A 21401-nucleotide genomic window follows, 5' to 3' on the forward strand; every position below is an offset into this window, starting at 1 on the left:
TGCCAGAGCCCGGCCCTGCCGGCAGGCTCCCGGGCTGGTGCGGAGGCGGTGTCAGCAGCCGAAACAGCTGGTGCCCAGCTGGGATCGCCGGTGTAGACGCTTGTGAGCTTCAGCGTGTGGCTGGCGTGGCGCTCCCAGCCCCCCGGCCGCCCACCTTCCCCTGCAGGTAACCGCAGGCTTCGAGGGGCAGCCCCCAGCCCCCGGCTTTTGCCGCGAGGCTCTGAGCCCGCCCGCGGCTGGAATGGGGAGAAAAAGGGAGAAAGCTCATATCTTGGGTAGGAAGGGCGGAATTTAGCAGCAGGCCCTGCTCGAAAGGAAGGGGCGGAAATCCAGGTTGGGCGTGGGGAAGAGACGGGGGGACGAAGAGGGTGCTAGATGCCTGGATGTGGACCAGGCCCACCCCAGGGCGCCGAAGGGAGCGATCGGGCGGCGGAAAGTTGCTGCTGCAGAAACCCAGGTCTGCCTGCAGAAAGGAAAATCGAGTGGTGGGAGGATGCAAGGAAGCGTGGAAGACTAAGTGTTGGGTTTAGCGGGGGGAAACGTGCGGCAGTGGGGAGTTGGGTGCAAAGAAAGGGGAAGCCGTGGACTTGGGCGTGCGCAGCGAACTCAGGTGGCTGGAAGCGGCGGCGCGGGGGTGGAGGCGTCCTCTTGGGGGCGTGGAGGGGGCGGGAGGGGGTGGAGGAGACACCGCCCCCGCCTGGATCCTCGGTTCTGGGCGAGCCTCCCCCCTCCACCGCGGGGCTCCAGGCCCCCTGGGGAAAGGTTCTTGCGCCGCTGGGCGAAGGGGCGGGCGGGCGTGGGCGCCTGGAGAAGCTAGCGGAGCCCGCTGCGCGTGCAGCAGCCCCTCTTGCACAACGGCTGCAAGGACGTGCAGGCCCAGAGCCCGCTGCTCACCGCGGCAGCTAAGGGCGTGCAAACCCCGAGACCAGCTAACGGACGGGACCCCGGGACGCGCCCACTGACGCACCCTCGCGTGGGTGCGAGGCCGAGATACCTGTGCTCCTTTCACCTTGACTTCGAAGGACCCTGCGCCCCTAAAACTGCCCTTCGGTCCTCTGGGTGCGCTCAGCGCTGAACTTTAAACCAGATAAACCCGGCCGTCTGGCCGGCATTAAGAGCTAAATCCTGACCAGCATGTTTCAAACCTTGTCTTTCTATTCTCCTTTTTGTTTTGTTTTAGGAAGTAAACTGCAGTCAACTGAGTCTGCAAAGGCTGAAAGGAGTTGGGGCGATTAGAAGTTGTAAAGGTGAGAATTAGCCGAGTCTCCCGGTTCTGAACTTTTTTTTGATGCGGCAGCTCTGCGCGTAATGGGCCTCGGAGGTCTTGAGGCAGGCGGAGGCGCTGCGAGGGAATGAGTCAGGGATATTTACAACAATAAATTGCAACTGCTTCCTTGTTTCTCTCAATATAGCTCTTTCCCTACAAGAGACTGTTTTTAGCCTAGAAATTACTGCAGTTCATGAACTCCGCTTAAAAAGAAAAAAAAATGTGGCTAAAACTTGGGGGGTTGATGAAAAGAAAATTGAGAAGGTAGAGCAACTCTTTCTTCTTAAACGACTCTGTATTAGTCCAGGTTTATTTTCTGGAATGACACAAGTGTGTCAGGAGATTGGAATTCAGCTGCTTTCAGACTAAATGAGCTGCCTTGTTGGAAAAGTCCTTCTGAAGTCGGAGTTTGGGTGGAGAGGGAGAACCTGAGGAGCAAGGCTTAGAGGAGTGAATCTCCAGGGGGGAGCCTGAAGCCTCCCCTGTGGAATTTAAATCTAAAAGAAATAAATAATGCCCTATGTTGTGGTAAGCAAGAGTCTACAAAAAAAAAAAAAAAACTTTACTTTTTTTAGCTAAAAGTTGCTAAAGTTTTAATGGATAATGTGAGGAAGTCCTGAAATGTTTCAGTTGTGCATTATGAGATAAAGAAAAATTACTGCAGAAAACGTTTGCCTCAACTGAGAAGGAAATTAAGTTTAAAAATGCTATTATTAGGTATAAACAGTTTCCCTTGACAAGTTGAACTGAAGTAATTTGATCTTTAAATAACAAAAATGTACTGGGGGAGGGAGGACTCTTGATCTCGGGGTTGTGAGTTTGAGCCCCACTTTGGGTATAGAGATTACTTAAAAAAATAAATTAAAAAAAAAGAACAAAAATGTACTCATTAGTGGACTGTAAACCTCAGTTCCTTGTGACAGGGCAGGACATATTCAAGGATGCCTTATGACCCATCAATTGTATTTGCCATCAAGGAAAAATAGCCAAGTCATAACTCTTGTATAATATGTCATAGGAATGCAGCCGTGGAAATGTTATATCAAAACCAAGATCAGTTTGCTGCCTCTTTTTGTGTTTTGTTTTGTTTTAAATACAAGGACAGAAGTAACAGTGGGTTTCAGCATGACTGAATCATATACTTAAAGCTCTGCTATGAATTATACTTGAAATTATACATCAGAAATAATTAACTCCTCCACACCAGTTTGTTCACTTCAACTAGAGTCGTTGAATTCCAGATGGTTCCCCAGTAATGGTTTATAGGGAACCTCCTAAACAGTAATAAGCGGATTCTATAATTACGAATTTGGGAAGTGAAAATGGGCCTGAGGATTAGGAATATGTCCTGCCTGGTCACAAGGAACTGAGGTTCACAGTCTTCTAAGGAGTGCATTTTGGTTATTTTTTTAGATATTTTTTTCTGAGTAATCTCTATACCCAGCGTGGAGCTTGAACTCACGACCCCCAAGATCAAGAGTCACACTTTCTACCTACTAAGCTGGCCAGGTGCCCCCCAGTACATTTTTGTTATTTAAAGATCAAATTTCTGTAGCTCAGCTTGTCAAGTGATACTGTTTATAGGCCTCTTACCTAAGAATTGTCTTGAGTCCATTCTCCAGACTTTTCCAGTCCTCAGCCATAATTAAGGGAATAAAAGCAATTTGTAGTTTTATGTTCTCCCAGGGAAAACCTTTCCATTACAGCATCATGAAGGGAGCAGATACCTTCTTTGGGCTCAGGGCCTCTTCTACTCCTCAGGGAACACACATGGGTTGTGGTCTTCCCTGAAACCTCATAGTTTTGCTTCTTCCAGAGGGTGCACCCCACCCCTTTCTGGAAATCAGATTAATTTGTATTTGCTACTCTCATATCCCAGGAATTCATGCCTTCCTGAAATAATTCCATTTCTTTGTCCCACCTACTGGTAGCTTACCTCTGCCCAAGAACAGTCCAGGCATTGGGATACTGAGGAATCGGACAGGGACATGCTTGGCTCTTGGGCAGTAGTAGCCCTTCTATATAGAGAGTTTTCTAAATTAAAAAATCACTTTTGATATCCCCAATATCCATTATTGTCTCTAAGAAAACATAATCCCATGAGAAATTCTTTATCTTTTGCTTTTAGACTTCATGTTTCTTTAAACATGGTATATAGGAACTTGTTGAATTGCCCAAGCATAGCTTTGGTGTTCTTTATTTTCAACCAAAACAGCCTCTTAAAAGAGGAGAAATACTAGCACCCATCATTTCTGCTGATCTTGAGGATACTGTAAAATGAGGGGCTGAATAGAAGGGTTCAAATAAACATGACATTGCAGAAATCCTCTCATTGTGTAAGATGAACCAACAGTCAGAATAATGATATAACATTATTAAGAACATGTTACAGGGTCAGGTTCCCCCCACGATCTAGGGAACCGGCCTTGGGAAAGCTATTTTCCTTCTGTCAAAGTAAAATGGGAAAATAATTCCCATCATACAGGGTTGTAAGAGCAGCCTCAAAAGCCACACACGCTTTACATAGAGAACGTGCTCAATTCTAATAGTAAATATATCGTCACTAGCTTTTTATGCAATAGTGCTGTGGTGAGGGAGTATTTAGTAGTCACCAAATTGTATTTTGTTTTTACACAGTAATGAAATAAATGAAGAAGACCTGTGTCTTACCATTTGTTCTTATTAAAGGTTTCTTGAAGTCAAGATGTCACAAAAAATCCGTGGTGGTTCTGTGGTGGAGATGCAAGGAGATGAAATGACACGAATCATTTGGGAGTTGATTAAAGAAAAACTCATTTTTCCCTACGTGGAACTGGACCTGCACAGGTAAATGATTTAGTCTTCCAAAGTGTAAAGTCAGAAAGCCTAATCGAAGTGATTTCAGGGTATAACTTGCTGTTTGCATAGCTATCGCTGTATCTTATGAATAAAGTTTCTGAGGGAGGGATGCTTAAAGATAAGTACATGAACCTTCTCATTTAACTTTATTTTCTTATTTATTTCCTTATTTATTTTTAAAGATTTTATTTATTTATTCATGACAGACCCCGAGAGAGAGGCAGAGACATAGGCAGAGGGAGAAGCCAGGCTCCATGCAGGGAGCCTGATGTGGGACCTGATCCTGGGACTCCAGGATCATGCCCTGAGCCAAAGGCAGATGCTCAACCACTGAGCCACCCAAGTGCCCCGCTTATTCATTTTTTTAAGGATTTATTTATTTTAAAGAGAGAGAACGCAGGTAGAGGGGCAGAGAGAGTCTCAAGCAGACTCCCCGCTGAGCACAAAGCCTGATGTGGTGCTAGATCTCATGATCTCTGAGATCAGAACCTGAGCCAAAACCAAAAGTCAGATGTTTAATGGACTGAACCACTCAGGTGCCCCAAACTTCCTATTTTAATTTTAACACACTTCTAGAAAGACTGGACTTACTGTTGTTCCAAAGAAAAGAATTGTGTTGGGAACCACATGATTCTCTGCTCTTTAAAGCTAAGCCTCTATTTCCTGTGATCGTTTTCTTTTTATAACTCGGTGGTTCAGAGCAGTGCAAGGAATTATTTGTGGAAGGGAAAGTCATAGAGGTGCAGTCTCTGTTGAATAGTAGAGTAAATGTAGTTACCACAGTTATATCCTTTCTACCCACCTCTCTTATGTCACTCTACTTCACTAGTCAGTGGACCTTGTCCCCCCTCCGCCCGCCCCATTCATTCCCAACCTTTTGCACTTCTCACATAACTAGAGCACAGAAAGAACCCTTGAAATTATCTTACACAACCCCCAGTTTTCCATCGACGATCCCTGACACCTTTGGTGTTCTAAGGATTTGAGCCTTTGCTCTGTCTTTAAAGTGTTTGGAGTTAGATACAGAAGTCTCTGTGAGATCACCTCCTTTGTTCCCTGTGATTTTCCTAAACTTGCTCGTGCTCTTTGTACACCTGCACTTGGTAGAGACAGAATTTTTCCTCGTTAGCCTTTGAGGTATAAGGAGTTTTAAAAGACAGTCATTATGCCTAGAAGGAAAAGCATCGCTAGCTACAGAATAAAACATTTTTGGAGGCTCAGACAAGTTTTAAGTTGTTCCAAAATGGCTATTATTATTGTTATTGTTGTTGTTATTATTATTATTATTATTATTATTATTATTATTATTATTACATGACTTGTTCTTTCTGAGGGGAAGGGTGGAGAGTGATGTGTTTGTTTTGTTTTCCGTGGGCTAGATAGTAGCCCAGGCCACTTATTCATTCTCTTCTGTTAGAAACATTAAGAAGAGAAGCAAACATTCCACTAATTACTGGTAGCTTCTGAGAAGAAATGATTCCTACAAACGTGGAAAGTGCTGACCACAGCCCTTGTTTGAATTAGGATTAGACATTTGTAATATTCAGCATTTCCTGTGCCAGAAGATAAGAGAGTCAGTGGATTCGTTAGATGTCTGTGAATTATCTAAGGTCAAAGCAGCTTGGAATAATTGTTATTTGGAAATACATTAAGATTGCTACCTTTGCATCGGCATCATGAGTTAGGATAGCGAAGGCAAGGGAAATGCAAAAACTAAAAGGAACTGAAAAGAGAATTCTAGGCACTTTGTGGGTTAGCAGGTTTTGAAAGTTGAAAATCAAAAACATTTTTAAAAGTCTTGGAGGACAAAATGAATTGTTAATTACTATTTGGTCTCTCCTGTTTTCCAACAGAGATACTTGAGATAAAGCTTTAGTCGTTTTCTATGCTCCGTGGCCAATCAACCCTCTTTCCTTCCAGTTCTGAATAACCTGCGGTGTGGGCATTGGTGGATATGATTCTAACTCCGTCACTGGATTCCATTACTTACCCAACACACTGCAGGCTGATTTCCAAAACAAAGAGACTTGCCTAAGAATTAGGGAAAGGTTCATCTTCTGACTAATGAAGTCAGTAGCATTTTGGGCACTGACTTGCATTTACAGCTCCTACCACTTTAATGCCAGAATACAAACAATCCTTTAAACCTTCTGACCCCTTTATTTTTAAAGCACAGTATTTACTAAGGGAAAATAAGGTACTTAGGCTTACGCTTTTATGGTAATTTTATGGAAGGAAGTCTGCAAAAACGGTTGCTTGAGCTATTATTGCATCTTTATGGTGAAGAGCACACAAAGGGGCAGAGCACAATGATTTCCATTCAGTTTCCTTCTAGACAGCTTCCCACACCCGAGATGGGTGCGGCCCACAATCTAGCCTCTCCTAGTCCTTCTTTGGTTGGCAGCCATCTTCTGTGTCTGAGATGCTCTGATCCTAAAAGTTGGCAGATTTAGGTATGTTTTGAGCCTTTCCTTTCTTCGGGGTAGGCGTTGTGCGCCATCACACAGAGACTGGTGCCTTGGTCACTCATCAGTTTGTCTGGAGAGTTAACACTTAATGACCTTTCCCTCCCAGCTATGATTTAGGCATAGAGAATCGCGATGCCACCAATGACCAGGTCACCAAGGATGCTGCAGAAGCTATAAAGAAGTACAACGTTGGTGTCAAGTGTGCTACCATCACCCCCGATGAAAAGAGGGTTGAGGAGTTCAAGTTGAAACAAATGTGGAAATCACCAAATGGCACCATCCGAAATATTCTGGGTGGCACTGTCTTCAGGGAAGCTATTATCTGCAAAAACATCCCCCGGCTTGTGAGCGGATGGGTAAAACCCATCATCATAGGTCGTCATGCTTATGGGGATCAAGTAAGTCGTGTTGGCATCATTTGATTTTCCATATTCCTTTTTCCTGTCCTTGGTTGCCCAGCAGTTCTGATCTGTATGTTTTATTCTTTTGGTGACTACTCCCTTTAAGTGAGGTGCAAAATCAAGAAATGTTTATGTGTCTGTTTGTATATTTAGGTAGGAATAAATATACATACAGAGAGGTACCTGTCTCAACACAAATTATTTTTTTCAGGTATGTTTTTTTAATTTTTTTAACAATGTGGGGCTTGAACTCATGACCCTGAGATTCAGACCTGAGCTGAGATCAAGAGTCAGACACTTAACTGACTGAGCCACCCAGGCATCCCCCACCCCTTTTTTTAATTAACCTAGGGACACCTGGGTGGCTCAGTGGTTGAGTGTCTGCCTTTGGCTTAGGGTGTGGTCCTAGAGTCCTGGGATCAAGTACCACATCCAGCTTCCCTTGAGGAGCCTACTTCTCCTTCTGCCTGTGTCTCTGCCTCTCGCTGTTTCTCATGAATAAATAAATAAAATCTTAAAAAAATAAAGTTAAACCATAAGAGATTTCCATTTTTGTATAATCTCCCATAGTTCAACCAAATTAGTGGTTCTTCATCCTAGCTATACAACAGATCCCTTTAAGGAGTTTTTTTGGTTTTTATTTGTTTTAATTCCAGTGAATGAGTGCTACCCTATACCAGCTGAACCTGAATTCCATGGGGTTCAGATATTTTAAAGCTCCCAAGTGATTCCAGTGTGTAGGTAGGGTTGAGAACCATCAAAGATTATATTGAATGTGATCACTTTATGCATAAAAGGAAAAACTGATTTAGTAGTTGTGAAAGTATTCTCTTTTAAATATTCCTTTCCTACTTGGAAAAAAGAAAGTTTCTGTACTTTTGTACCAGTAAGCTTATTGCCAAATTAAACGGAAAAACTGCCAACTAAACAAAATCCGTATTGAAACGGAGGTTTCAGACTTTCATAAAAAGCAGCTTAGGTCTTGAAAGAGCCTTAGAAACAATCTCTAATGTTGAAATCCAGAGGCTTTGATGTAGCTGTCCTCAAAAATAGTGTGGCCAAAGCAGACCACTCTGTTCCTGGGGAGGGGTCACTGGGTCAGTCCTTGAGGATCATTCACTTTGTTCTACTCTGTGGTTCAAACTATCCCTTCATCCTGGCCAAACCTTCCAGAGGCCCAGGAGTAAGAATGTGGACAGAAGAACTACAAATTCACTAATCCCAGGAAGAACATTTTTTTTAAGATCTTATTTATTTATTCGATAGAGAGCACAAGCAGGGGGAGTGCAGAGGGAGAGAGAGAAGCAGGCTCCCCGATGCAGGGCTCGATCCCATGATCCTGGGATCATGACCCAAGCTGAAGGCAGATGCCCAACCAACTCAGTCACCCAAGTGCCCCCTGGAAAGACCATTCTTTTTTTTTTTTTTTTTTTAATAATAATTGGGAATTTTAGTATCCTCTCAAAAAATTGATTAAAACACTTAGAGAAAGTTAAGTGTATAGAAGATTTCAACAACTCTATCAGCCACCTTGACCTAACTGATCTCATAGAATCCACTCCACCCGACAGCTACACAGATTTTTTTCAAGTGCGTACAAAACAATCTCCAGGTTGACCATATGCTGGGACATAAAACAAGTCTCAGGAAATTTTAAAGATTGCAGCCGTACAAAGTACATGCCGATCACAACAGAATTAACTCCGATATCCACAGGTGGCCAGTTCTTTGGGGAAGACCACTCTTCAGTTCTTAGGAGTTCATGCTGTCTTTTTCATCCTGCACCCACCCACCCCCCCCTTTCTTTGAATTATTTTGGCATCGGTCACTTGGAAGAATGGTCATTCTCTAAATCCAGATTGAAAATTCCCAACCTCAGGTTGATTCAGCCTGAATCGTTGAAATGTGCATAAACCCTCTGCAAAGCATCTGTGATGCTTTGGTGCCTCACAACGTCTTCCTCTTGAGAAATGGGAATGAGTTACCACCCACAGTGACTTTATATGACACAAATGTGCTGTGTAGAAAGGATATTTAATCTTCACAGTTACCTGAGGGCTCTTTTCCTGGCTGTCATCAGTATTACTCTATACATACATAAATAGATAGGCATGGCCAGCAAGTGTTGGTACCTGATTGTGAAAATATTCTAAGGTCATTGAAGAGGGTACAGTGCACTTAAACGTTACGGATCCCTCATGTGCATGTCCCCAGCATAGCTCACTCCCATGAGCAAGACGGCTGTCCTTGTGCAGTTCTTTCCCTGTGGGGTACCAGCCTGTCCCAGCCACTTCCACAGTCACTGCTGCTTTTGGACAAATCCTGGGCTGGAGTTAGTAGTGATAATAATGGTGAAGAGACTGAACCCTAAAGGTCTAAGGACCGGATCCCAAGTCTTTTGACCCTAGATGTGTTCTTTCCACTCTATCACAGTTCTTCCATTGTAGGATTGATGTAAGAGTCAAATGAGATGAGATCATTCAAGCTGGTCACTTAGTGTCTCGTGCAGTGAGGACAAGGCATTTGCTCTCTGGTCTCCATCGACACTGTAGCTAGTGTATTATCATCCCCCTGTGGAAAGTCTTCCTTGACCTCCAGGTCTCGGTCATTTCTTTTCCTGTGTCATCCTGCTACATTTCTTATCTTAGCCCCCCTTTGACATTTGAAAGCACTTGAGTGGCTTCTCACTTGGTTTGTCTTTGTTAGGCCATAAGCTTCCTAGAAGGAAATGCTTAGTGTCCTCCTCCACTCCTTACTGGTTCTCCCTTTACATGAGAGGCATCCAGTAAATCTGATCTTCAGTCTATACCAGGATTAACTTACTTTGGGAAGTCTCTGGACCTTATTTTCCCATCTCTAAAATAAATGGAGGCTGAGGCACACTGCCCTGTTTGTTTAGCTATCTGACAGTGCTATATTCTAGGATTTTTTTTTCCCATTATAATTCTTGGAAGGATAGTTTTTTTTCTCTTTATATATTTCTCCCCCCTACACAGTACAGAGCAACTGATTTTGTTGTTCCCGGGCCTGGTAAAGTAGAGATAACCTACACGCCCAGTGATGGATCTGAAAAAATGACCTACCTGGTACATAACTTTGAAGGTAAGTTCATCATGAGCTATATCTGTTCATTTTTTTACAGGTCATTTAGACACTATTAGTACTGCTTTTTAATAGTTATGTGGCTGCCAGAAATACAATCTGGAATCTACAACATTTCTACAGGGCCCAAAAACTAGCATAAAGAAGGAATTGGCTTCCATGCCTTCCCATGGGGTGCAATAAAGAAAGACACAAAGGGAACTAGCCACTTCATTGGAAATGCATGTGGGCAAAGATGGTACATAGTTTTGCCCTTCTCTTGAAACGTGGAGGGAAGGTTGGCAGGAATCTATTATAAATGAATTAAAGAAATTAAACATTGCTAATCCTGTATCACCTGTCATGTAATCTGCCCTTTGCTCTACTACGATTTTTATTGGAAAAAGGTTGCGTTATATAGTTGCTGAAATTTTCTTCTTGCCCTGAGTATTTATTCTGTGAAAGTAAATGTTTGCTTTTTGCTTTTTCTTCCCTACCATCCTGCTGCTTCAAAGATCCATTTGTGGCAAATGCCACCTAAAGGTTGAAAGAACAGAAAACCACCTTTCTCCACTACTGAAGTTGTTAAAAGCTCTCACACAAACAGAAACTCAAAGCTCACCTAGCCTTTGTACTCTTCGCCTCCTCCAAATAGTATCATTTTAATGGAATCTAGCTCAGCGGGTTTTGGCCTTGCACATTTCAAGCCTACGTTGGCCCTGGGCAGTGGCAAAGATTCAAGTTCTATCTTTCAGTAATTACAGAGTTCACCTAGAGTCGTGAAACACTAGTGATTACATGTAGCATAATTATTTCTACCAACGAGGTATGAACCTTCAGTATCCTCCAGGAAATTATGAGAATTCTCATTCAATATTTGAAATCCAGATTTTTCTCAATGGCTAAGGACAGAGCACAAACGTAGAGATTAAAACACATGTGAAATCTTAAGTGTGAAAGCACGAAAATGATTCACCATTTCTCGAGTGTATTTCTGGTTCATAGATCAGTAGTTTTTAGTATTTTGGTGTCTTCTGGATCCTGAGGACCATGTTTTTCTCACTTCTATTGCCCTTTCAAAACAAGTTAGAATGTCCTTATATGTCCTTATCTAGAATTGACTTTCTTCCAATCACGTGCCTCAGCAACTCATGGAATATTCCCATTTGAAGCCTGGGTAGGACTTTTTGAAGTCTAGGTTCAGACATGCTTGGGTGCTTAGGTGGTGGTAGGTGAATTTGGATTTGTTACAACTCTACCCCATTTACCTTTGTTTTCCTGTTATCATCGGTGTTCCCCTCCCCCCCCCACAGAGGGTGGTGGTGTGGCCATGGGGATGTACAATCAAGATAAGTCGATTGAAGATTTTGCACACAGTTCTTTCCAGATGGCTCTGTCTAAGAGTTGGCCTTTGTATCTGAGCACCAAAAACACTATTCTGAAAAAATATGATGGACGTTTTAAGGACATCTTTCAGGAAATATATGACAAGTAAGTACAGTTCTTTTTTTTTTCTTGTCTTTTTTCTAAAATAAGCCAGGACTTATTTGCATCCTTATCCCTTTGATTCTGGGACAAATTGAATGAAAACCATCACTATCCCATAAAGTTAAGGGCATAGCTAAAATTTAACAGATGTGAAACAAACCAATCTTGAGTTGCTTTTAGAAGGAAAATGTTTTCTTTTTTTTTTAATTTTTTTAAAATTTTTATTTATTTATGATAGACACATAGAGAGAGAGAGAGGCAGAGACATAGGCAGAGGGAGAAGCAGGCTCCATGCACCGGGAGCCCGACGTGAGATTAGATCCCGGGTCTCCAGGATCGCGCCCTGGGCCAAAGGCAGGTGCCAAACCGCTGCGCCACCCAGGGATCCCAAGGAAAATGTTTTCAAATAAGCGTCCCACATTTATTTTTATTAAGAGCCAAAATTGTTTATAATGTTTGAATGAAGGTGCCCTGTAACTGATAGAAAGTTCTGATTTGGCCAGGGAGCGCCTGGCTAGCTGAGTTGGTGGAGCATGGGACTGTTGATATCAGAGTTGTGAGTCTGAGCCTCATGTTAGGTATAGAGATTATTTAAAAATAAAATCCTTTAAAAAATTAAAAAGAGGGGTACCTGGGTGGGTCAGTTGGTTAAGTACCCAACTCTTGATTTCAGCTCAGGACATGATCTCAGGGTCATGAGTTTGGGCCCCACATTGGGCGTGTTGAGCTCCATGCTGGAATGGAGCCTACTTAAGATTCTCTCTATCCCCCCCCACACACACACATACCCCCACCCCTACCATTAATGCTTGCACTCTCTGTCTCTCTCTCTCAAAAAAAATTTAAAAATTCTAATTTTTCAAGCATATGACTTTCTGAATTGGGCACATTTCCATTCTTTTTGAAGCCCGTTGTTGTGATTTAAAACTCTGCTTTAGTGGAATCATTTGAACTTGTCTATAAGAACTTCAGGTTCAACATGAGAGCATGTGTTAACTTTTAAGATGCAAAACTCCCTTTTAGGAAAGTGTGGAGGCCAGGGCTTGGATTTTAGGTATGTTTCCTAAGAAACCTTAATTCCTCTTCCTGCTACCCATCCATACCAACCCCAGGAGCTGTCCTACTTTCCTGAAAGATATAGAGTGGAAGAATAGTCTTTTTCATCCATTATTACATTCTTTTTTTTTTCTTCTAAGATTTTATTTATTTATTTGAGAGGGAAACAGAGCACAACTGGGGGAGGTAGGGATAAGCAGACACCCTGTTGAATGGGGAGCCCAAGGTGGGGCTCGATCCCAGGACCCTGAGATCCCAGGACCTGATCCGAAGTCAGATGTTCAACCAACTTAAGTCACCCTAGACACCCTCGTTATTAGATTCTTAAAGTAAGCTGTGCCTCAGGACATCCTGAATGTACCCAGTAGTGTACTGAATCTGATCAGCAGTGTACTGAAAACTAAAAATAGTGCTGGGGACACTCTATTCTCTCCCTTATTCTTACATCTCTGTGAAGGATGTGAAATTACTCTCTGGTGGGGAAATTGGGGTTTAGCAGCTAGCAAGTGGACAGGGTTTGACCTTAGGTCTATTAGATTCTCAAATCTCTGCTGCTTCCTCTAAAAAAAATGCTGCTTCTGGCCCAACCCCCACTCTCTTTGGAGAAGCAGGTACTATACCTAACAATTTCTTTTTTTTTTTTTTAAGATTTTATTTATTTATCCATGAGAGAGAGAGAGAGAGAGAGAGAGAGAGAGGCAGAAACACAGGCAGAGGGAGAAGCAGGCTCCACGCAGGGAGCCTGATGCAAGACTCGATCCCGGGTCTCCAGGATCACATCCTGGGCCGAAGGCGGTGCTAAACCGCCGAGCCACCTGGGCTGCCCAACAATTTCTTTAATTCCCTTTTCTCTTTTGCTTCGTAGGCAGTATAAATCCCAATTCGAAGCCCAGAACATCTGGTATGAGCATAGGCTCATTGATGACATGGTGGCCCAAGCTATGAAATCCGAGGGAGGCTTTATCTGGGCCTGTAAAAACTATGATGGCGACGTGCAGTCGGACTCCGTGGCCCAAGGTGAGGAGCTATGGGAACAAGAAGAGGTGGAGCTCAGCCTGTGACACGAAGGTCAGGCCACAATAGCTCTCTAGTTTGGGAAGAGGTGTGGTTGCAGCCCTTTGTTAAATCATGAAATGTAAACACTACAAGCTATCCAGTTCCATCTTCTCAGCCTATGCAAAGAAGCCCGGGGCTGTTCACAGAAATTCCACTTTATGTCAGAGGTAAGGGCCAGATCAACAGAAAGTCTGCTCTGATTTCTCCAGCACCAAACTGCCCTCTGATTTTAATTACCCATGGCAGCTCTGTAAACTTGGTAAATGTTCCTGTTACCTTTAATTCTCTTTGCTTTTCCCCAGAAAGTACTACTTTTTCTTTTCTCTTTGGAAAAGTTAAGCACCTCCTTCCAGTTTGAAAAGCAGTAAATCAACCCAAGTTTATGTCAGATACGGGAGTTAGACAGTTCTCTTTACCATCCTGTGTCTGCAAACGCTCATGATCCTTTGTGCTGCATTCACTAGAGGAAGGAGTGATGCCTTGTGGATGCTTCCATGGTGGACAAAGGAAACTATTCCTTGTGAGCAGATTTCTTAGAAAGGGACCCAAATCGTCCCACTGTTTCTAAATGTCCTCAAAGCAACTAAGGGAGTATCTGGAGGGATATTTCAAATGTAAATGTCAAGATACAGAAGTTCAAAGGACTTTGGAATAGGACTTTTGAAGTGCAGTATCCAGTAGTGCACTGATAAGATACCTGGGACCAATGCTCTGTGTCTGGGCAGAGCTTGTAGATAAATGTGACCTCAGTGCAGCTCAACAGTCAAAAGGCAAAGGCAGAGCTGTCCTGGTGTCCGTTCTTTCCTAGGGTATGAACTACTTTGGACTCAAACCACTTACATCCTCAGTTTTGATGGTGATACCAACTAGTGTCCTAATATTAAAGATAGACAAACTCACTTTGGATATGGTCCTGAACTTCTCCAACCAGTAAACATTTGAGTCTACGAAAGCCCCAGACCAACACAGTGATATGAAAGGAGCCTACTAGGGAATAAAGGGGAAAGGAGAAAAAATGAGTGGGAAATATCAGAAAGGGAGACAGAACATGAGAGACTCCTAACTCTGGGAAATGAACTAGGGGGGGTGGAAGGGAAGGTGGGCGGGAGGGGGGGGGTGACTGGGTGACAGGCACTGAGGGGGGCACTTGATGGGATGAGCACTGGGTGTTATGCTATATGTTGGCAAATTGAACACCAATAAAAAATAAATTTATATTAAAAAAATGAAAGGAGCCTACTAATCCCATGCAGAAGTTTCTAACAATGAGTTTTTTTTAAAAAGCATTGTTTATTTACCTACTCTCAAACCAAAAACCAAAACTGACAAACAGCAGCTTGTTACAAATTTGCATTATTAACTCCACAGGTGCTATTGGAAGGTAGCTAAAAACAGAGAAAAATATTCTTTGAATTCAAGTGTAAGAGTGAATAAAAGAAGGAAAACCAATTGTCTAGACTTAAAAAGTGGTAATGTAATTCTCTGGATAGGAAGTCACAAAATAGGACTGTTTTGTTGGGGCTGTTACAGGGGGTAAGGGCAAGAGGGATGTTCTTGGGTCATCCCATCCTGTTTTCAACCTGCCTTTTCTTTCCAGTCCAGTGAGTCTGAGCAGCCTGATGGCAGGACACAACTGTCATTAATCTTTTTATTTTCCCACATCACAGCATCTGGCTGCACATATGGATAGCAGTAACATACTGAGCTCTTCTTACTCGTGGCAGGTACTATTCAAAGGAAGATGAATATATATTCTTTTCACAAATATACGTCTATTCATCTAATTCTTACAACAACCCTATGAATCAGATGAATGTGCATAAATTTGTGAATATATGCGGGACGAAGAAGCGTAGCCTTTCCAGAGGTGGCTTTGACCCTGAGGTCCGGAGCAGGGACCCTGCTTCCTGAGAGGCAGAATCATTGATGACTACACATGCGTATATTTATTTCGTTTCCTGAGACCTCTTTCATCTCTGAGAGACCCAATGTTCTTCGTGCAGTTGTACCTGATGCTTCACATTCTGCCTCTTACAGGTTACGGCTCTCTTGGCATGATGACCAGCGTGCTCGTTTGTCCAGACGGCAAGACAGTAGAAGCAGAGGCTGCCCATGGGACTGTAACACGTCACTACCGCATGTATCAGAAAGGCCAGGAGACGTCCACCAATCCCATTGGTAAGTGTTTATTGCTACGCTGATTTCCAACCAGAGAGTGGAGATCTCCAAAGGAAATCAGACATATTCCTTTGGCTGCCCAACACGTTGTGTCTAAAATCCTCACCAAACAGCAGATCTGTTCTACTAAGAGCCGTTTCAATGTACTTGAAATATACACAATATATGCTTTTCCATTTTGTAGCAGAATGTACGCTATAAAGAAGAATGTTGTCACTGAGCATTTTCCTTTTCCTCTGGTGCAGTGAAATGCCACAGATGGCTAAGAATCTAAAAGCCACACAGATCGATCCTTCTAACCGAATTTTAAGGACAACACTTTTTTTTTTTAAGATTTTATTTATTCATTCATGAGAGACACACAGAGAGGCAGAGACACAGGCAGAGGGAGAAGCAGGCTCCATGATGCAGGGAGCGCCACGTGGGACTCAATCCCGGGTCTCCAGGAGCACACCCTGGACTGAAGGCGGCGCTAAACCGCTAAGCCCCTGGGCTGCCCCTAAGGACAACACTTTAAAAAGAGATTACAGCTTGGGAAGAGGCAGGGAGGCCACCATAGACAAGAGAGAGGAGATTGTGACCTATTCCAAATTAGTAAATGCCCTCAAGCTTCAAGTACTACTAGCACACCGTGAAAATGTGCTTTCGTAAGGCTCTAACAAAACCCAAGACCTCTGCTCAACAGCAAGACAGATTTTTTTTTTAAGTTTCTATCCAATAAAATATTCCCAGTTCTTAGAAAACTTTATAGCCCATGTGGATAGCACCTAATGGAATCAATCACCCAAGCAAACAAACAAAAAAAAAATTGTTCTGTTTTTGGCAACTGAAACATTTGGGAATCCCTCTTGGTATGATCTAAGTGTTGGCTTTTGGGTTTGGTTTGGTTTTGCTCTTTCAGCTTCCATTTTTGCCTGGACCAGAGGGTTAGCCCACAGAGCTAAGCTTGATAACAACAAAGAGCTCAGCTTCTTTGCAAAGGCTTTGGAAGAAGTCTGTGTTGAGACCATTGAGGCTGGCTTCATGACCAAGGACTTGGCTGCTTGTATTAAAGGTTTGCCCAAGTAAGTATAAGATGCCCTGAGCTCTGTAGTCAAATCACCACTTACCTTTACTGGGCTCAAAACAGCAGTGCTTTTTGGAAGTACATGAATTATTTGTTATTTATTGCCTAGATCAGGGGTCAACAGACACTACTGATTGTGGACAATAAGCAGTTCAGACTTTATGGAACATACAGCCTTTTCAAACTCCTCAGCTATTGAACTTTGCCACTGTGGAAGGAGCACAGTCACAGATGATACAGAAGCTGGTGGATGTGGCCGTGTTCCAATTAAACTGTACCCTGGATGGAGTCCATGGGCCACACTGTAGTTTGCTGACCTCTGATCTAGTCGAAAATCATCGGGTGACAAGGTTCTGTTTAATTTAACAAGTAAATTATAGACATTTGAAACAGAGGGACCTCCAAGGGTATTGTATTCTTCCCCTTTATTTTCTTCAATTTATGAGTAAGAAGAGTAACTGCACAAGTTTTACGTGCCACTAGGTCTTAGTCCCTTCCGTAATTATTTACAACCAACATTCAAGGCCCGTTTATTGCCCAGGATTTTTCTGAGAACATGGTAGCATGTAGCCCAGTTGGATTGACTGCCAGTCAGAGACTTCTCCCTCACAGCTGGTCACTATGACTCACCTCAAGAAACCCTACTAAAGTTTAACATTAATCCCATGTCCTAAGCATGCGTCCTCTCAGTGATGAGGATATACTCAATCGCTACATCTTTCTTATCTTAAATTTCTGGCAAGAATACAGTGCTTGAAATGTTCTTATCAGTACACTACCTTTGTGGTCTATTTGAATAGGCACTTGTCAGCAGGATTACATTAGCCAGACTATCTTTTCTTTTTTCTTTCTTTTTTTTTTTTTTTTTTTTAAGAAAGACCGTGATAAAATAAAAGAGCATTAAAACTTTTTTAAGGACATGTGACAATTTGTAGGAATGTTGATGAGAGCATGGCCGTACCCCTGAATAGGTTTTGTTATTTTTAAGAATGAGGAATAAGAAGTGGGTTGAGTTCAGTCTGAATGGGAGCTCTGTGATAGTTTTGTCCTCAAAGACTCAGGGCAAGGGACATTCTGTGAAGGTGCATGTGGCCGAGCTGCCAGTGCAGGCTGCCTGTAGCCTGCGTCAGCCCCTTGAGCCTTGAGCACAGTCATCAGCCATATAGTCATACTTCGTTAATACTAGTTTTCTTCTAGACCTAAGTAAAATGCTACCTATGTAGCACTTCTAGAATTTTCCCTCTGCCCGCAGATCAGAAACAAACTAATCTCTCTTTTCTTTTTCTTCCTTTATTAGTGTGCAACGTTCTGACTACTTGAATACATTTGAGTTCATGGACAAACTTGGAGAAAACTTGAATATAAAACTAGCTCAGGCCAAACTGTAAGGCCATCCCTCAGCTTAGGAGGATACGTGTTTTTGGTAACTAGGTCCACTGGTTTACATTTTCCTGTATAACACTCAAGGGGAAAAGGTAAAATCAATTTTGTAATTTGTTTAGAAGCCAGAGTTTATCTTTTCTATAAGTTTACAGCCTTTTTCTTAAGTAGCTTACACTTATGCCACCCTCGTGAACGTGGCAGGGAACTTTTTTAAATTTTATTTTATTTTCTACTAGTAGCCTAGGAATTACTTTCATGCTCGTTGTATACTCATTGTCCCTTTTTCTTATGTTCCAATGCAAATGACCAAAATGAAGAGTGCTTGAAAGGGTAAACTGTAGCCACAGTGTTGCTCCCTGAAATAGATGTGAAGTACACATTGACTCCCTTCATCGCTCCGGGGCCTGGGGCGCTGTGTGGTTTTGGTGTAAGAGATGTCCCATTTCGTGCAGTAGAGCTGTACGGTGAACTTGCCAACTTGCCCATCGTCTGGAATGAAGAGCGTAGGTGTTACTAATACCCGCTGGAGACACCGCAGTCACTTTTGTAAAGAGGTCTTCTTGATTGTTTTGAAAATGCTAAATATTTCTGAGGCAACTGGAGACTTTGGAATCCAGAATAAAGATGACCTGAGGGTCTGGCCTCTGTTTGTCCCCTCTTCCTGGCCTTGTGTGGCCTGAGTATTATGCTACCCTGAGCAGCATATTTCATCCAAGTGCAATAACCCAAGCTGCACCTTTTTTTGGACTTCTGCTGGCCCGTTTTATTTCCCTTCTACAAATGTGATTTTTTCAAAAGTTGATTTTAAACACTATTCTAGTCTATTCTTCATCTAAACTATTAATTGTTATTAAAATTAAGTGCTAATGACTAGTCTTGGGTTTTTATTTGTGAGTATGCTTTAGGTGCCAGGCACCATGCTAGGTCCTGGCCACAGGAATTCAATTTTAAGTGGTCTCTGCCCTGAAGGAGTTTACTGTGGGGAAAATGGATAAGTAAACAGGAAGATGTGGAGCCTACAGTGAAAGGGAAAGAAGACCAACGACAGAACAAGAGATTACTAGAAGAATATTAGGGAATCAAGCATAGGCATTTGCTAAGGAATGGAAGTATGATCATGTAAGTTTATAGGAAGCCAATGAAGACTTAAGGGAGGGACATGGTCATATTTTCCTTTAAAAAAATAGCACAGCTTTTATGAAGAATGGATAGTAGTGGAAGAGGGGGTGATGGGCAGGATCCAGGAGAGAAGGCCAGTTTTCAAGGTACTGTGATACTTCGGGTGGGAAATGATGAAGATCTGAACAGGGACATGGCACTGGGGGTGGAGGGAGCAGGGTGGATCCCTGAAAAGATGAGAACAGATGGGGATTGGTGGGTCCCAGGGGATGTGGGAAAAGCAACGTCAAAGAGGTTTCCCACATATCCAGCTCGCTCTTGAAAAGTTGGTCAGCATCCCAGCAGTAGCCACGTACTATGGGGAAGGAAGCCGAGGCCTTGAGAGGCACTTTGATGAGATATATACAGTACCTCAGTGCCCATTTTAGCCTGGAAGCCAGGAATCCTCGTAGCTGAGCTAGGACTCTTTCTACTAGACCTGCACATTTGCAGGTTTGGATGAAGAAAGCATTGTGTGGAACAAAGTCACCCCATTGGATTGGATGACCTTTTGACTAGTCCCTCGAGCACTTACAAACATCCTAGGAGTTGATCAGATGAGTGTTAATGGCTGCAAAGGTCTACCCCAATGTCTATCAGGATCAGTATTTGGCCAAGAACCGGTTAATATTCTAAAATACTTAGTAAATGAACAGAATGCTGACCAATACGTGTAGAGGCTAATGGTTTATTTTGTAACAGCATTAGGATCAGAATTGTTGACCTGGAAAATGACTCCTGCTTTGCAAAACACTGAAGGCAGCAGGATCCACGGACAGAGAAGACAGGAGTCCCACATTTCGAAATTCTCTCAGTTGCAAGTACTATTTCTTAAGTAGAAATTTTTTTTTAAGATTTTGTTTGTTTATTCATGAGAGACACAGAGAGAGAAGCAGAGACACAGGCAGAGGAAGAAGCAGGCTCCATGCCAGGAGCCCGGTGCGGGACTCGATCCCGGGACTCCAGGATCACACCCCCGGTGGAAGGCAGGCGCTAAACCTCTGAGCCACCCAGGGATCCCTTAAGTAGAATTTTTAACTGAAAATACTTAATAACAAATCTTCACAATTAGAGTCTTGTATTTTTCCCAGATACATACAGTCCTCCTAAGACACTCCCAACAAGTGATTTCCCATCCTCATTCGAATATTTCTATCATAAAAATTTCTTCCCCATCCAGGGTCCTGTCTGTTCTTATTAAGGAGGTAAGAGAGGAAACATAAAAATATTAAGAGGAATGCATCTGCCTTCAATTCAGGTCATGATCTCAAGGTCCAGGGATGAAGCCCCATTTCGGGCTCCCTGCTTCTCCCTCTCCTGCTGCTCCCCCTGCTTGTGCTCTCTCTCTCTCTCTCTCTCTTTCTCTATCAAATAAATAAAATCTTTTTTAAAAATTAAGACTTTGAGTATTGATATAACTACTGAAAAATTTTGTACTTTTTTTTAAACCTCTCTATTAGAAATTTTATTTCAAGGCCCGATTCTTAATATTAAGGAGAATGCAGCATCCAAACTGCTAATTCCTCTGGAATAAGAAATTTGAACAACTCTGCATGGTATCTCAGACTCAAAGAGGTGAACTTTGCAAACAACATTGTAACTTAATTTTGGTATTATTTCAGACTTACAGAAAAATTAATTAAAAATTTGTGAGAAAGCCTTATAACCTTTTGCCAATTTTCTACTTTTGCACCATTTGTTATTCTGTCTCTCTGTCTTGTCTTCCTCCCCCCCGCCCCACATCCACACACACACTTTTTTCCTGAACCATTTCAGAAGAATTTGAAGACCTTATGCCCCTTCACCCTTAAATAATCCAGTCTGTATTTCCTAAGAACAAGGACATTCTCTTATATAACCACAATACAATTATCAAAGTCAGGAAATTTAACATTGATATAATACAATACAGTTCCTATTCAAGTTTCAGCAACTGCTCCCATCATCTTTACAGATTTCCC

The 21401-nt window shown here is 42.6% G+C and overlaps 1 protein-coding gene across 2 annotated transcripts; it reads left to right on the plus strand.

The window, feature by feature from the left end:
* On the plus strand, positions 1 to 19155 carry IDH1 (isocitrate dehydrogenase (NADP(+)) 1). 2 transcript variants are annotated; one of them, XM_077885535.1, is made up of 10 exons: positions 1 to 166; positions 1181 to 1247; positions 3956 to 4093; positions 6680 to 6971; positions 9971 to 10076; positions 11369 to 11546; positions 13465 to 13616; positions 15693 to 15833; positions 16735 to 16897; positions 18197 to 19155. In XM_077885535.1, exons 3-10 carry the CDS (start codon positions 3972 to 3974, stop codon positions 18285 to 18287), a joined length of 1245 nt encoding a protein of 414 aa, XP_077741661.1. In that variant the 5' UTR covers positions 1 to 166; positions 1181 to 1247; positions 3956 to 3971; the 3' UTR covers positions 18288 to 19155. The 2 variants fall into 2 exon arrangements, with proteins under 2 accessions (XP_077741661.1, XP_077741662.1); XM_077885536.1 differs by lacking the exon at positions 1 to 166 and adding an exon at positions 773 to 1059.
* The last annotated feature ends 2246 nt before the right edge of the window (positions 19156 to 21401 follow it).

The sequence above is a fragment of the Canis aureus genome, chromosome 36 (genome assembly GCF_053574225.1).
Source record: "Canis aureus isolate CA01 chromosome 36, VMU_Caureus_v.1.0, whole genome shotgun sequence".
Taxonomy (NCBI): domain Eukaryota; kingdom Metazoa; phylum Chordata; class Mammalia; order Carnivora; family Canidae; genus Canis; species Canis aureus.